The 16,053-nt window shown below is 36.7% G+C and overlaps 1 protein-coding gene across 3 annotated transcripts in view; it reads right to left on the bottom strand.

Moving 5' to 3' along the window:
• Nucleotides 1-16,053, bottom strand: part of LOC103515057 (protein abrupt) — a 66,651-nt gene that overhangs the window by 13,437 nt on the left and 37,161 nt on the right. For all 3 annotated transcript variants that reach the window (XM_026827799.1, XM_008479979.3, XM_026827789.1), the window contains exons 3-4: nt 10,736-10,933; nt 4,385-4,639 (exon numbers count right to left, since the gene is read on the bottom strand). In XM_026827799.1, the coding sequence (XP_026683600.1) occupies nt 4,385-4,639; nt 10,736-10,933 (453 nt within the window). The remainder of the gene's footprint in view (nt 1-4,384; nt 4,640-10,735; nt 10,934-16,053) is intronic.

Below are 16,053 nucleotides of genomic sequence, written 5' to 3'. Positions count from 1 at the left end.
TCCCGAGATAAATCGATTTAAATAATACCGGTAAATCGTGAAGTTTAACGTCACGACATATGCTCCCGTAGGCGAAGACGTCACATCAAATGTCCCGAGAAAAGCTCCCTCGCAGGCAACGTATTAATGTGTGCGCATACATTTCTGCGCAGTTCTTTCTGCTCCTCCGCTAGCGCTCTTGCATACTGGCGATACCTAGCGGACAAAAATAGCAACTGCGTAAAGTCTGACGTCACACATATTTGAACTCTTTCATTAGAACGGAAAATAAAAATTGAATTTTCGACCTTTTACAGTTATTTTTTCGGAGTTTTGACCTCAGATTTAGATTTCTCTTTAACTTTTTACATAGGAATCGACCATTCATTTATAAATTTTACCTATTTGCAACTCTTCCATTGTATGTACCATATAAATTTTACCTATTTGCAACTGCTCCATTAACCAGCTCCTTTGGTTATTTTCTATGGAATATCGCGACGGTCTACTGTGGTTCGATCCGTTCTAAATTTATCGTCATCATTCATAACCAGCAAAAACAATCTCTTGCCATTTTTACATGATTCTTCTTAACTTGAGATCTCTTTCTTCTCTTTTAGACATAGATTTATCCATGGACTTCTTGTACTTAGGCAATGAAGACTTGCACTTGGGCTTTGAAAAGAGATTTTTCGCTCGGATCAAAAGTCACGCGTGCCAGATGGTTTAGATAAGAGATTTGCAATCCAGAGACCGCGGCGGAAGATTGGCCAGAGCAGCGTATGTTCTGACCCAAAGTCTATGACTATTATAGACCGTCATAGAAATAAATGGTCTGTTATTTCTCGTAATAAAAATTAATTGAATAAATCATGGGATGTCGTGGAATAAAAACATAAAAGGGAAATGTAAGAGTAAATTTTATTGAACTCGGTTCTAACACAATAAGAAGTTTGGACCCATGTGGGATCTCTTGACGGAGTTCTGGGCGCTCTAGATTTTCATGTGCGAGTATTTAAATGGCTAACTTCATTTAAAGGAAAGGTCAAATCCTTTAATTCTTCATGTATATCCGGTGTATATTTATGAATGAACGCGTATTACACTACTGTGCTTTGAAGCATAACGGGTGATAAATGACACCATGGACAGCTTGGACACTCCCGTAAAACTATCAAAACAACTGATAGTTGGCTAACGAGGCAGGGAGGAATTCTTAACTTGTTAATCTGTTGATACTCGATGATAAATCATTGTGAATTATTATTTTATTCTAATTTGTGTCATTCTTTATGGTCACGAAATCGGTTGCCAAACTAGCGATTGGAGTTGTATGGAGGGGTCTGGAATTGTAGATGGATAAGCAGTTTATGATTTGATTAATGAGTCCCGCTAACTAATGTAGGTATAGGTATCTATTAAAAGATAAGGCCCCAAGTAATTTAAGCGGATGTCCATTTGTACAGGCTGATTTTTGAACTGCCTTGTCCGCGGGGACAACGCCTCATTTGAAAGGCAAAATTTCCTGTGGGCCATACATGAATTATGCAAAAATTCCGCCATTTGTTCAAAAATCAAACAGGTACCTCATTTATTTTCATAAGTAAAGTGGCCTACATAGACTTTGTAGTAAAAGAATCGAACCTCACGAGTTACCCAGACAAAGAATTTCGAGTACATCGAAAAATTCGGTGTTATTTTAAGTGTGTTAACTTATTCAAATATTATAAATTATGTTCACCTTGTGTACATAATTGCTTAATTAGATTCTGATTATTCTGAACGTTTCAAGTTTAATGAAGGAAACTTCAAGTACATACTAGGAGACGTGTGGAGTTTGGTGTTTCAAATGGAATAGGTTTAGGTTAAACATGAGTAATGCGTGTTCAATGGCTCAAGAATACTTAGACACGGACGCTACTAAGTATCATTTATTTTCATAAGTAAAGTGGCCTACATAGACTTTGTAGTAAAAGAATCGGACCTCACGAGTTACCCAGACAAAGAATTTCGAGCACATCGAAAAATTCGGTGTTATTTTAAGTGTGTTAACTTATTCAAATATTATAAATTATCTTCACCTTGTGTACATAATTGCTTAATTAGATTCTGATTATTCTGAACGTTTCAAGTTTAATGAAGGAAACTTCAAGTACATACTAGGAGACGTGTGGAGTTTGGTGTTTCAAATGGAATAGGTTTAGGTTAAACATGAGTAATGCGTGTTCAATGGCTCAAGAATACTTAGACACGGACGCTACTAAGTAATATAAGTGTAGCTGAAGTAATTAGGTAATTACATCGCACCATGAACTAGGAGCAGCCACGCATGTAACAGTGAGGCGTGTTAACACTTTACTATGTAAGTACCAGAGTGTACTTGTGTGTGAACGAGGAATCAGACAGAGTACCTACAACTTGCTAAAGAATGGTTATGATCTTCATTAATGATATTAATTTTAATGGAAATTTTCGTCTAAAGAGAATTACTAGTGATAGTGAAGAGTGTTATGACGCATGTAACAGTGAGGCGTGTTAACACTTTACTATGTAAGTACCAGAGTGTACTTGTGTGTGAACGAGGAATCAGACAGAGTACCTATAACTTGCTAAAGAATGGTTATGATCTTCATTAATGATATTAATTTTAGTGGAAATTTTCGTCTAAAGAGAATTACTAGTGATAGTGAAGAGTGTGATGAAAAGCAGAGTTATTACAGGGATTTTCCTCTTGCTTCTGATATCATTGATGTCTTTTATATCTTCTACATGTTTCGGCACTCTTTTGACAGAAGAAAACAAGACAAACATTACATATCCAAATGAGTCTAATATAGAATTAATAAGCACTCGTAGCAAACTTGAGTGAACAAATATAAAATGCAATACATCTCCCAATATCCATATAATTAGGATAATGATGAGCCACTCTAATGTAATCTGAAGCGCGATGCTTTAATCCGATGATCCCCTAAAGCTGCTTGAAGTTGGTAGCTGATAAGACCACCTCATATACTCTTGGGTATACTTGAATAAATTTTCTCAATAATCTCAAGAAGCTGTAATTCTTCAGGAGGATGGGAATGAGTCTAGATTGTAATTTAAAATGCATGCAGGATGCCTGCCCCCGGGCAAAATTCAATTTGCAACACACACATCACGGGCGGATTAATTGAATGATTAAGGACTTTCCGATTTTGAATTATATCCATACGGTAGGTATAACAGGCACACACATGTCAAAGCAAGTGACAAATAGGATTATAGGACCGGGCAATCACTCAATCAGATCCACGCTCGCGTGTACTAGATGCTAACGTAGATGAAAACAACATTGATGAATGAAAAGGAATAGGATGTCCTTGCAGAGAAATGAAGAGTAACTTGGTGGTATAATGTACGGTCGATTTTCCATCAAGAAAATTAGTGATTTAGTGAAGGCAGATATACGGTAGGTAGGCAACCTCAAGGAAGAATGTCTGATTAATGTGTTTATTAAAAGCTTTGCGTACGTCCATATATCAAGTATGTCTACAAAACGGTAGGTAGGCAACCTCAAGGAAGAATGTCTGATTAATGTGTTTATTAAAAGCTTTGCGTACGTCCATATATCAAGTATGTCTACATACGGTAGACAGGACAGAGTAATGATTATAATTATGTGCAAGTACGTCGCGGTCGCGTTGTTGTCTATCCGTGGTAGATTGATAAAGTAAATAATTTTTTTGCCAGAATGGTCCAGTTTTGACAAGGCTTGACAGGCTGTCGGCAACTTTTATCTGGCATGTCTGCATTTTACAAATCGACACTGAAGGTTGGGTGAAAGTTAATTGATGATGGATGGTGGTGCTGATTTTCTACGGAGCTTTTGAGTTGGATATTTTATATGTAGATCAGTTTCTCAATATTACCGAGACAAATCTATGTAATTTATAATGGACAACTGTTGAAATAATGGGACCACATATCCTAGCTGGGCAGTCTCAATAAAGCTTTTATGTACTTGTTCTGTTTGTTACGCCAGAGGCACGTCAATATTGTACGAGTGGGTGTCATTGGATATTAAAATCCTTTACTTGGAGTCTAAGTAAGTCTTGGACAGAACTGTTCACTTTCCGTAATAAGCCGTCTACAATTTCTACAGGGTATAGTTATCATTTCCTTTCTAACCAAGAAAATTGCGAGGTGGACAGAACTGTTCACTTTCCGTAATAAGCCGTCTACAATTTCTACAGGGTATAGTTATCATTTCCTTTCTAACCAAGAAAATTGCGGTTCCTGACGGGTCAAAAGGAATGATTTGCCTGAGAGCACGGAAAAGGCCCAGATCCAGAAAAGGATTAGTTTCCTTACTTCAACTCATGTACTACCTAACAAACTTCAATACTCGTAAAGGACTACTTACTTGATTACTAGAGTTGTGTAGGTGGGGTGTAGACTCCAAGGCTTGACTGAGCAGAGATTCGCGGGAAGGCTGAGCATGATCCGTGTGATTGGGGGTGTGTGGCGAGCTGGGATATTGAGGGGGTTCAGTGCTGCGACTCCGCTTATGAGGAGGAGGGGAGAGGGGGGAGTCGTTGTTGAGACGAGAGTGAGAGAAAGCGGTGTGAGATTCCGAAGAGCTGGACGGCGTCGACCACGGGACGTTGTACGTCGAATTCTGGGGAGAGAGAGGAAGCACAAGTGGTATTAGAAACACGAGGATGGAAAAGGTAGATCTTTTTCAACATGTAAAATTGCATAGAAGGGAAAGCGCTCTAAGAACATTTTGAGGTGCCATCTTATCATCTTTTGAAAAATGCTGACAGTATATTAACCATGAACCTTTTAAAAGACCAACACAGAAATCCGAGCAATAAAGACACCACATTTTTGCGTCACTCACACCAAATGCATTCGACGACAATGCCCCAAGCGGAGTGAACGTGTTGAAATTCAATCCAACGTGTCTTAAAAATAGATCCTCACTACGCACAAGTCTAATTCTCATAACTCTAATTCCAAGTCTAATACACACACCAAGTCTAATTAGTGTGTGTTAATCGCTCTGCCGATGACATTCTCAGAGAGTCTTATTACTTCGTACGTCGGAATGTTAATATCAGAATGCAATGATGTTCCGTAATGTTATATGTTTGTCATATACGATGCGTTTATTAACACCACGCATGTTGATACAGTGTCTAGGAGTCGTAAAATTGAAGATGTTTTGGAAATGATACAGGCTCTTGCCCTTTTGAGGCGGGATGTCTTGAATTATTTTCTTTTTAGAGCAAATTTTTGGTAATACCTATTCAACGAAAAATAACAGCAGAAAAAAGACATGTATGTGTAAGACCAAAAGTAAAGTTGTTTGTAAAACAGATAATATACATAATATCAAAATCCTTGACTGTTTCTTCAAACCGGCCTGTTATGTTTTGCGCTCACAACCATTGTTCTCTTGGTAAGAATCAAACATCATGGTCTCGCGCCTCTAATACAACATACCTATCACTTACGATCCCAAAATTTCCAAAGGAAGTTCATACTTATCTAAGAATCAAACATCATGGTCTCGCGCCTCTAATACAACATACCTATCACTTACGATCCCAAAATTTCCAAAGGAAGTTCATACTTATTGTTATTAAGCATAATTACACGTATTCTAATCGTATTCTACGCCCCCCTATGTGCGTGACGTCAGACCAACTTTGTAGGAAACTTATCGGCTTGCATATCTGACAAAATAGTCGATGTAGCTTCAGTTTTTTGAAAAATGCAAAGTAGAATAGATCAGTTGCGCTTACTTGGGTGATGTTTCAAAGTCATAGAGCAGGAAAAATGAGGACCAACGGATTTTTTTTTTCTTCTGTGCGTGACGTCAGACCAACTTTGTAGGAAACTTATCGGCTTGCATATCTGACAAAATAGTCGATGTAGCTTCAGTTTTTTGAAAAAAGCAAAGTAGAGTACTCATTTCACTTAGAAATGATTAGAATCTTCTATGGTAAAACATCACCTAAATAGGTAATTATGGTTGTAGTTTACGATGGTGTGAACTGTGAAACCAATGTAGTAAAGTACACACTTCTATCTACATAGTTCAAATGTAACGGGAATGTCTTCCTATGGTTTTAGGGAGAAATGTAGAGCCTCTTGAGTCCATGGCCTTTTCGAGACTTCTACGAATCCATTATTTAAAGATAAAGATCTTCAAAAAGTCGAGGTGTGGTCATCAAGTAACTTAGTTTTTGCTCCTTCTTCATCTCTTACGTGTGACTTGTTACTTTAAAAGCTTTTATCTAGTGATTAGTAAGGTCTCTACCACGAAAATTTAAGGAAAAAAAAAACTTGTATAAGCATCCGCTATGGTAGGTTGTTGTTTTCCTCCTTTCAATGAAATAAGCAAAGCTGATAAAATACCTATCCTTAAATTTAAATGTAATATGTAATTGTCAAAAAGTATAAATTAATACTTCTAATGGTTTTCATGTTAGAAAGAAGTTAACCTTAGAGAAACAAATATTTTGTTTTTAGGAGTAAAAAAATAAACGAAACCTAAATGAATACCTATATTAGTTTTTTTTTTTTTGAGTAAGAAGAATTCAACTACATTAAATTAATGTATGCGAGATTAAATACCATTATGGTCGTGGAATATTTTCCATGTTGTTTTACCGAGATCTTAACAGCACACCTCCGCATGAGCAGTGTGTTTCGTGGAACTTTGAACGCTCTGGAATTGATATTCGTGTAAGATTCCATAATAGCATGTGTAATATTGCTTTTGAATTTTTTTGGGGAAAAAAAAAAAACAAAAAAAAAAAAAAAACCTTATTTTTTTTTTTTTTTTTTTTTTTTTTTTTGAGTAAGAAGAATTCAACTACATTAAATTAATGTATGCGAGATTAAATACCATTATGGTCGTGGAATATTTTCCATGTTGTTTTACCGAGATCTTAACAGCACACCTCCGCATGAGCAGTGTGTTTCGTGGAACTTTGAACGCTCTGGAATTGATATTCGTGTAAGATTCCATAATAGCATGTGTAATATTGCTTTTGAATTCAAAGATAATATGTGTAGGTACTTCTAATAAGCTGAGAATGAGAACTACCTAACTGTTCCAATATACTACCCATACCACCACATATACATACCACAGAGGAGTAGAATGGGCAGTACAAAGACCTGACTTTCCAAAGGCAAATGAACTACAACCGTTCAAATTACTCAGAATTATAGACCTAAATGTGTCAAATACATAGCTTAAATAGCCAAATGTCTTTGCTGAACTTACATTGGTTGACATTTTGCATGAGATGGGCGGATGTATCTACATACTACGTAACTTTGAGCCTCCAATCCAGTCATTGTACAGATCAGAGCGTTCAGTTTAGGTTTTGACCTTGCATTTCTTGTTGCTGTTTAAATTTTAATTGTCTTTTCTAAATTCCTCTATTCCACTGCCTAGCATATGAATATGAACTATGATAATATTGAAAAACCTACGCATTGTATGCATGATGTATGCTCAAAGTCATTATTATTGTTATCTATATCTACCATGCCATTTACTAAATCTTCACATATCCATGTTGTGTTCACTCGCCGAAATTTGATTTATTGATACTCGTATGTGTTAAATTTTACTATAACTGCTAGCATTTTTATTGCACGGGTTTCACCCTCTATTCGGCGATAAGCTATCCGCCTTCTCACGTTAACCTTACCTAGGGTCGGGAAAAGCCAGCAGCCCTCAATTGCCCAGATGGTCACCCATTCGGAATTCGGATACCAACCAAGTGCAACGATGCCTAACTTCAGTGATATATCGGGAAATAGTGCAGTCAACGTGTTATCGCCGCTAGTTCGACATAAATTTCTTTAATTTATGTCGATCTACATCTACAAGTACACATCTAGTCCATCAGTCTGTGTGTCATTCAAACTTTGTCCTCAACATATCCAAGCCCATATCATCCATGAAATATGATTATGCCAACGGAGATACCTCTCTCTCTCTGTCGAACACACTGACAGCTCCTATCTTCCATCTTCCTCGCGTCTCAATAATAGGGCCAATTGTCTTTGTGTTTCAAATTATTTGAACCAAAATTAATTTGAAACAATACAATGACATTTCTAAGTGCCAATCCCACTTTAATAATAAAGAGTGTGCATGTACAAGCACCAGAGGAGTACCAAGTGTGCGTGCTTGTGTTTTGTGTATGTAACGAGGTATGATATGAACTTCCGGGGTCGAACATAGGCAACTCTACATGGGGAAACGAAATGAACGAGAGGTATAGGAAGCATAGAAACAAGCTGACAAGTAAAAGAAGCGAACAACATGAGAGAGCGAACAAGAAGAAGCGAACAATACTCGATAAAATTGTAAGATAGGACGTAAGAATGATACCATAGTAGTAATCCCAGTAACAGGGTTATCCCTCTACAAGTCGTTGAAACAAATGGATACACCCAAAAAGTCAGACGAAATACCGTGCCTGCCTTAAGTACACCCATACAACATTGTGTTATTTGCTGCATGCGCGCAGAATATAAAAACATTTTGACTGGCAATAACAATAATAATCAGGAGGTGTAGATTGAGTGAGCAGGATAACAGGCACACACATGTCAAAGCAAGTGACAAATAGGATTATAGGACCGGGCAATCACTCAATCAGATCCACGCTCGCGTGTACTAGCTGCTAACGTAGATGAAAACAACATTGATGAATATTTGCTGATGAATGAAAAGGAATAGGATGTCCTTGCAGGGAAATGAAGAGTAACTTGGTGGTATAATGTACGGTCGATTTTCCATCAAGAAAATTAGTGATTTAGTGAAGGCAGATATCGTCCGATATGTTGTTGTAATGAACCCCTCGATCCGATATTTAATCACATTATAACATCGTAGAGGTACCTACTTCAGATACAATATCTCTAACACACATGATTGCAGCAGAAACAAAGAGAACATTGCTCTTTGTCCAAGTATAACTTGTAATAATGTGAATGATCACAGATGGATCGCAATCAATAATGACATAGGTAGTCATTAACCGTAGAGTAGAAAAAACAGTAGAATTCATTACTAGACAACAACAGTGAACATGCGATCAGTCTTGTGTCAATTAGTCGCGTATGGAATTCACATGAAATTTTCCTACAATTAACGAGGAGTGTGTTTTCCAGTCTGAACGATAATCAGTCTTGTGTCAATTAGTCGCGTATGGAATTCACATGAAATTTTCCTACAATTAACGAGGAGTGTGTTTTCCAGTCTGAACGATATGTATTATGCGTAGATATTGACACTGATAAGAGTTGTAAGTGATAACAAACAGGGTGGCAGGCACCTTCATGAAATAGATACCTAATGACAAATGAGACAAACTACTAGATAGGATAAAATGAGCTTTTCATTTCTCGAGATTAATAGGATAGGTAAGACGAAAGATTCGGAAATTTAATGTCAATCCCTTTTGAATGCATCGCACTATCTGTGGTATTAGTACCAGGGAAATAATGTGTAAATTTTCAATTTATATTCTGTTTATGATATTATTGCAATTTTTCAAACGAACGATTCCAAACGGTTTGCTAATTATTCCTACTTGGCATACTCGCAGACTATTAATTCCCATGATTTCTCGAGTTGATCTTTGCTAGTTGCTTTCAATAAATCAATCAGTTTCAATTTCAACGTGTCAATTAGCTTCGTTCTATCTTGTCGATTACCTTATCAGACGCTAATGCTACTGTCTGTTGTAGATGGATAAGAAATAGAGCAGCATTTTGTACCAGGATCTGATGTCATTATTGAGGAATTCAGACAGAATCCATCAAGATCAACATGAGGACTTTCATCTTGTGGTTGAGTGCCATGAACCAGAATTGTACCATCATTAGGATCTCTTAACATCAAACTAATTAACACGATATCACACTAATCAGTCCTAAGACCTGTTTACAACCAGTCAACCAGCATATAACACTTTGGTTTCCCAATAAAACAGTATAAGATTGAAAATAAAGAAGAAAATGAAAGAAGAAACTGAACATCCCTGCACCATTTGAAAAATAGTGTTGGCAGGGTTTGTTTGCAAATTAGGAAGGAAAAGAGTTGCGAGATAACTTTTGCCAGATATATCTCACCTCTTGTACGTAAAAACAAAGTCTAGCTTCAAATTGGCAAAATTCAACTCAAATCCAAAAAATATTCTCGGGATCATAAACGACCATTTGACCATTAGTAGTGAACGGGTGTGGTTCAACAATCCAGTAAAAGGTAATAATCTTTTGTCTAGTATTAAATGTGTATAGTCAATAATTCTTCGGGCTACAATAGTCAGGACTTTACTATTTTTATTTACTTGATCATGCTATAAGCCACTCATATCATTAACATGACTATGGTTATTATTACGCTCAAGATAAACCTCAATTCTTCTTCTGTGTAGCACGTCTGCCTCGTGATCAGAAATTTGACTCGGATGATACGTTTAGACTGCTATGGTGATTTGTAAAGTGCAGTGGTGCAGTGTCAGTGATGGTTCCAGGAGTTTAAATCTCACTGCCTACCGTAGAATATGTGTTTCTCAAATCACAAAAGGGGAAAAAGGTAATTTTTTTACATCTTTCTAGCCTTCTTCATAGAATTTTGAAGAATCTTTTTCAAAATTCTTCCTCCCTATACTTTCAGTTGAAACTTGGGTTTACTAAAATAGATGAACTCAAAACGATTGTCTATACTTACATTTAAAAACTTATAATGATCTTTGGGAGGTACATCGGTAAGGCCTCTGACTTGAAGGGTTTGAGCGGTTTTGAGGAATTCTTGTAGTTGATCCTGACCTATGCGGACTTCCCCATTGTACATGAAGCTGAGCAGCGCTTCCATGTCATGTTCCTTCACATCTCGTAGTATCACTATGGGATGCTCACATGGATTGGCCTGGAAAATAAAAAACAAAGTCAGCATCAATATTGACAATGATTTCATCAATTTTATCTAAACATAGGTACACATTTTAGACAGTAAAATTAAATACGATGACTTCATGAAAGTTGCGTCACGTCACAAGTAAACTTAAAGGTTAACTTTTTTTCCATGACTCGTTGAAATTTCTTTGGAGCTGTTTTATGAGTCTACCTAATGCGAAGAAAAGTCGAAAAAGAGTATGAAACGTATACAAGTCCAATCGCACCAAAATGCTGATGGTGTTCCACTTTGAACATTTTTCTCCACCTTAGATAACGTCAGACGTTCAAAAGAAATCCGGAAACTGTTTAATATTTTCCTCCTCAATGTTCATGCTCCTGTCATCTTACGCGTAGCTGATAGCTGTCAAGAGAAATTATTGCTCCATCATAGACGTACTCGAAGAGGTTTAGAGAGCAAAATAAACATGCATGATAATACAGAAAATGTGGAAGTGGCAGTGGGGCAGAGGAAACCCCCCTTGTCCAATTTATAGGATGACGCATAGTTCATGGATTCTACTTCAGACCTTGCTGGAAAGTGAGTGAGCACTTCAATTTCATTGACTTTAATTACTATCTAATCGATTTTTTATATATATATATTTATATACGTATATGTACTTCATCATTGTCGACTCTTTTGCTGGTTCATAAAAATAACACATTGTTCGATCTGTAACCCCGCAAAAAGGGGGGGGGGACTGTAACAAATATTTGTAACCAAATTTCTTCCTAGGCTTAAGCTTGCGGGCTTGCGAAAGCTTCTCATGAGGAAATGTAAAAAATAATTAAATTCTTACATTTCTTACACAGTCTTTCTCTCTTGTAGGTATATGAAAGTAGGTTAACCAGGCACCTAATATCTCACATGAAAGTCATAGGTTTGTGTAGTTTTTTTTCTTGGAGTTTTTGTTTATTGCCTAATTCTTTAATAGGTTCTTTTAAAAAGAACTAAGAATACCATTATCCATTTACAAAATTATAAAAATGTACCATTTAAATGTTTTTATTGTTCCACCAATTTTTTCAAGGATTTGTCGGACGAGAGGGTTCACCCCTCATTTCTTGTTTAAGGGTTAGTTCTTTGTTAGGTCTCCCACGATGTTCCAGGAACAATATAACATAATTTATTTCAAAAACATTAGCAAGGCATCGGTAATAATTTATATGAGCATTGAATTTTATGTTCTGTGCCAAATCCTTGAACCGTTCTGTCATTACTTTTCCGATTCTACTGACTGTGAAATGTAAATCTGTATCTAGGTAGGCTACATGACGACTCTTCTGATATTGCTGAAGCTGTGAGTATGGCGTTTTTTAAATTGTGATTATTCTAGATGATTTCTTGCTTGTTTTTGTGGGAAATTCCACTGGAATATTCATTACCAGCATTACCTGTCCAATTATTTATTGGCTCTGGAAATAATGAAGTGATATATAGAGTTCCGTGCAAGTTATGTTTTTCTTCTTTTTCTCATCCAAATCTTCAATGTGAGCTAAATTTTCCTCAGTTTTCCCAATGCTTTGTTTATTGTGTCTGCTGTCCACGAGTCATGACTGCATTTTCCATGTGATCCACAATAATATTTAAGTACATAATATTATGTGCTCAAATAATAGAATCCTCAACACAATTCATTGAAAGTATATCCCAATGCTTTGTTTATTGTGTCTGCTGTCCACGAGTCATGACTGCATTTTCCATGTGATCCACAATAATATTTAAGTACATAATATGTGCCCAAATAATAGAATCCTCAACACAATTCAATGAAAGTATAAGGACTACTCATCCCACCTGATTAACATCTTCTACATATTCCTTCAGGAAATCAATCGTGTTCACAACAGAGTCTGTCTCGTTTGTTCTCATTGTAGGCTGTGGGGATAATTAAGTCAGAATAATTGAAACAATTACGACCTTGAGATTAATGAATAATTCTACTATTAATAGTACTGTCAATGATTTGGTGGAGATATCTATTGTGTTGAGAGCTCAGAGGCCATTGTCTATAGCCTGAAGAACATTAACATTACGCTCAATTGTTTTAATCTCTTCCAAGTAGATATGGAGATATAGGTAAGCTTATAAGCAGAGATATGCACAGCGTATTCATTTGTACTAATGGTCGTAACAGATATTGACTAGTTGGATATCAATATCATGTATGATAAGAATATTAGCTAGTGGTGGGGGGTGAAATAGATCATGGACGTGGAGTCAACATAATCTAGAGGTCTTCTGGTTGAATCCACTATTTCCTCTTTCTCACGGATTGCTTCAGAAAATCTCATGATTTTCTAGAGAATAAGGAGCAACAAAGCACGTAGAAGACATCCAATTCCAGGGGACTCTACTGCTACCCGAAAACAAAATCTATTTGTGACTCAATTCACAGCACACATAAATTGTCAAATTGAAACACATAGCAGAATAGTAAATTAAAACGAAAATGTTTCTGAAGGAAACACAAGAGGAACATTCTGTCTAACAAATGACTAACACACTTAGCAACACCAGCCATACGAGATAATCATAATATTACGAGTATACTTTATCCTTGTAGTCAAAGCAGATGATGCAATTGATGAATTTGATGCATTAGAATATTTAGAATTAGACGGAACAATTTGGATGATAACGAAAATGACGTATTTGAGTATTCGAAAGAATCTATCCGTGCAGTGAAGAGCATCACAGGTAATTAGCAGGCAATCAGTGATTGATCAATGTGATAATCCTAATTCCACTGATTAACAATTATTTTTTTGGAGTTTTGACCTCAGATTTGGATTTTTCCCAACTTTTTACATAGGAATCGACCATTTATTTATAATTTTTACCCATTTGCAACTGCTCCATTGGGGTTAATACCTAAATGTCCAGATAACTTTTTTCTCGAATAAAATTAGCTCTGTATACAAAATATACTTGAGTTTTGCATAATAAATTGTACCTACTGATACATCACAAAACTTACCTACTTGATTCGATATTTCATGAGTTTAACTCGTATAGTAAGTTTTTTCATAACAAACGCTTGTTACTTGTTAGAAAATAGAATCAACCACTCTGTAATAATTTGGACTGCAATATTATTTGTGAGATTCAAAAGTTCCTGTGATAGGAACCCTCTCTTTGTTAAATTTTAGTGAGGGGTGGGGGTCTCACAAACATTTTGGTCCAAGTGCTTCTGCTCAATGTAAAATTCTGCATTACTCCCAATTACCAAGTGAGAGGAAGTGATTCAATTCTTCACAAGTGATTGAGTGATATCAAATTGATTAAGATTAAGGTATTGGTGTGTATGTAACTCTAGCTGTTGTAATCTCAGCACGCACTCATTGTTCTCCCAGGTCTTATCGTTTCTCGAACTCGGACCAACCAAACTTTCAAAAATAATGAACTATTTGAATGAGAAAATAAAATGAAAGAGCTACCCAATAATAATGAAAATAAATTCATAATGTACATAGGTAGATTAGGTAGGTATATTAATTCCTCCATAAACTAGATCGAGTTAACACTACAGGACTACAAATAAGCATCACCTTCGTTTTCTGAGGGTTGATAACGAGACAGTTGCTCCTCGCCCATCGGACGAGATGCTCTATCTCAGAGTAGGTACCTCTACGATGTTATAATGTGATTAAATATCGGATCGAGGGGTTCATTACAACAACATATTGGACGATATCTGCCTTCACTAAATCACTAATTTTCTTGATGGAAAATCGACCGTACATTATACCACCAAGTTACTCTTCATTTCCCTGCAAGGACATCCTATTCCTTTTCATTCATCAGCAAATATTCATCAATGTTGTTTTCATCTACGTTAGCATCTAGTACACGCGAGCGTGGATCTGATTGAGAGATCGCCCGGTCCTATAATCCTATTTGTCACTTGCTTTGACATGTGTGTGCCTGTTATCCTGCTCACTCAATCTACACCTCCTGATTATTATTGTTATTGCCAGTCAAAATGTTTTTATATTCTGCGCGCATGCAGCAAATAACACAATGTTGTATGGGTGTACTTAAGGCAGGCACGGTATTTCGTCTGACTTTTTGGGTGTATCCATTTGTTTCAACGACTTGTAGAGGGATAACCCTGTTACTGGGATTACTACTATGGTATCATTCTTACGTCCTATCTTACAATTTTATCGAGTATTGTTCGCTTCTTCTTGTTCGCTCTCTCATGTTGTTCGCTTCTTTTACTTGTCAGCTTGTTTCTATGCTTCCTATACTAAGGCAGGCACGGTATTTCGTCTGACTTTTTGGGTGTATCCATTTGTTTCAATGACTTGTAGAGGGATAACCCTGTTACATTTAAGGGTGTTGGGATTACTACTATGGTATCATTCTTACGTCCTAGCTTACAATTTTATCGAGTGTTGTTCGCTTCTTCTTGTTCGCTCTCTCATGTTGTTCGCTTCTTTTACTTGTCAGCTTGTTTCTATGCTTCCTATAGTAAGGCAGGCACGGTATTTCGTCTGACTTTTTGGGTGTATCCATTTGTTTCAATGACTTGTAGAGGGATAACCCTGTTACATTTAAGGCCCTTAAATTAATGGTGTTGGGATTACTACTATGGTATTAATTTTATCGAGTGTTGTTCGCTTCTTCTTGTTCGCTCTCTCATGTTGTTCGCTTCTTTTACTCGTCAGCTTGTTTCTATGCTTCCTATACCTCTCGATCATTTCGTTTCCCCATGTAGAGTTGCCTATGTTCGACCCGGAAGTTCATACCATACCTCGTTACATACACAAAACACAAGCACGCACACTTGGTACTCCTCTGGTGCTTGTACATGCACACTCTTTATTATTAAAGTGGGATTGGCACTTAGAAATGTCATTGTATTGTTTCAAATTAATTTTGGTTCAAATAATTTGAAACACAAAGACAATTGGCCCTATTATTGAGACGCGAGGAAGATGGAAGATAGGAGCTGTCAGTGTGTTCGACAGAGAGAGAGAGGTATCTCCGTTGGCATAATCATATTTCATGGATGATATGGGCTTGGATATGTTGAGGACAAAGTTTGAATGACACACAGACTGATGGACTAGATGTGTACTTGT

This window comes from Diaphorina citri, unplaced genomic scaffold (assembly GCF_000475195.1).
Source record: "Diaphorina citri unplaced genomic scaffold, Diaci psyllid genome assembly version 1.1 scaffold47, whole genome shotgun sequence".
In the NCBI taxonomy this organism is placed as follows: Eukaryota; Metazoa; Arthropoda; class Insecta; order Hemiptera; family Psyllidae; genus Diaphorina; species Diaphorina citri.
The sequence above is the reverse complement of the archived record's forward strand: the minus strand, read 5'-3'. Positions and strand labels throughout refer to the sequence as shown.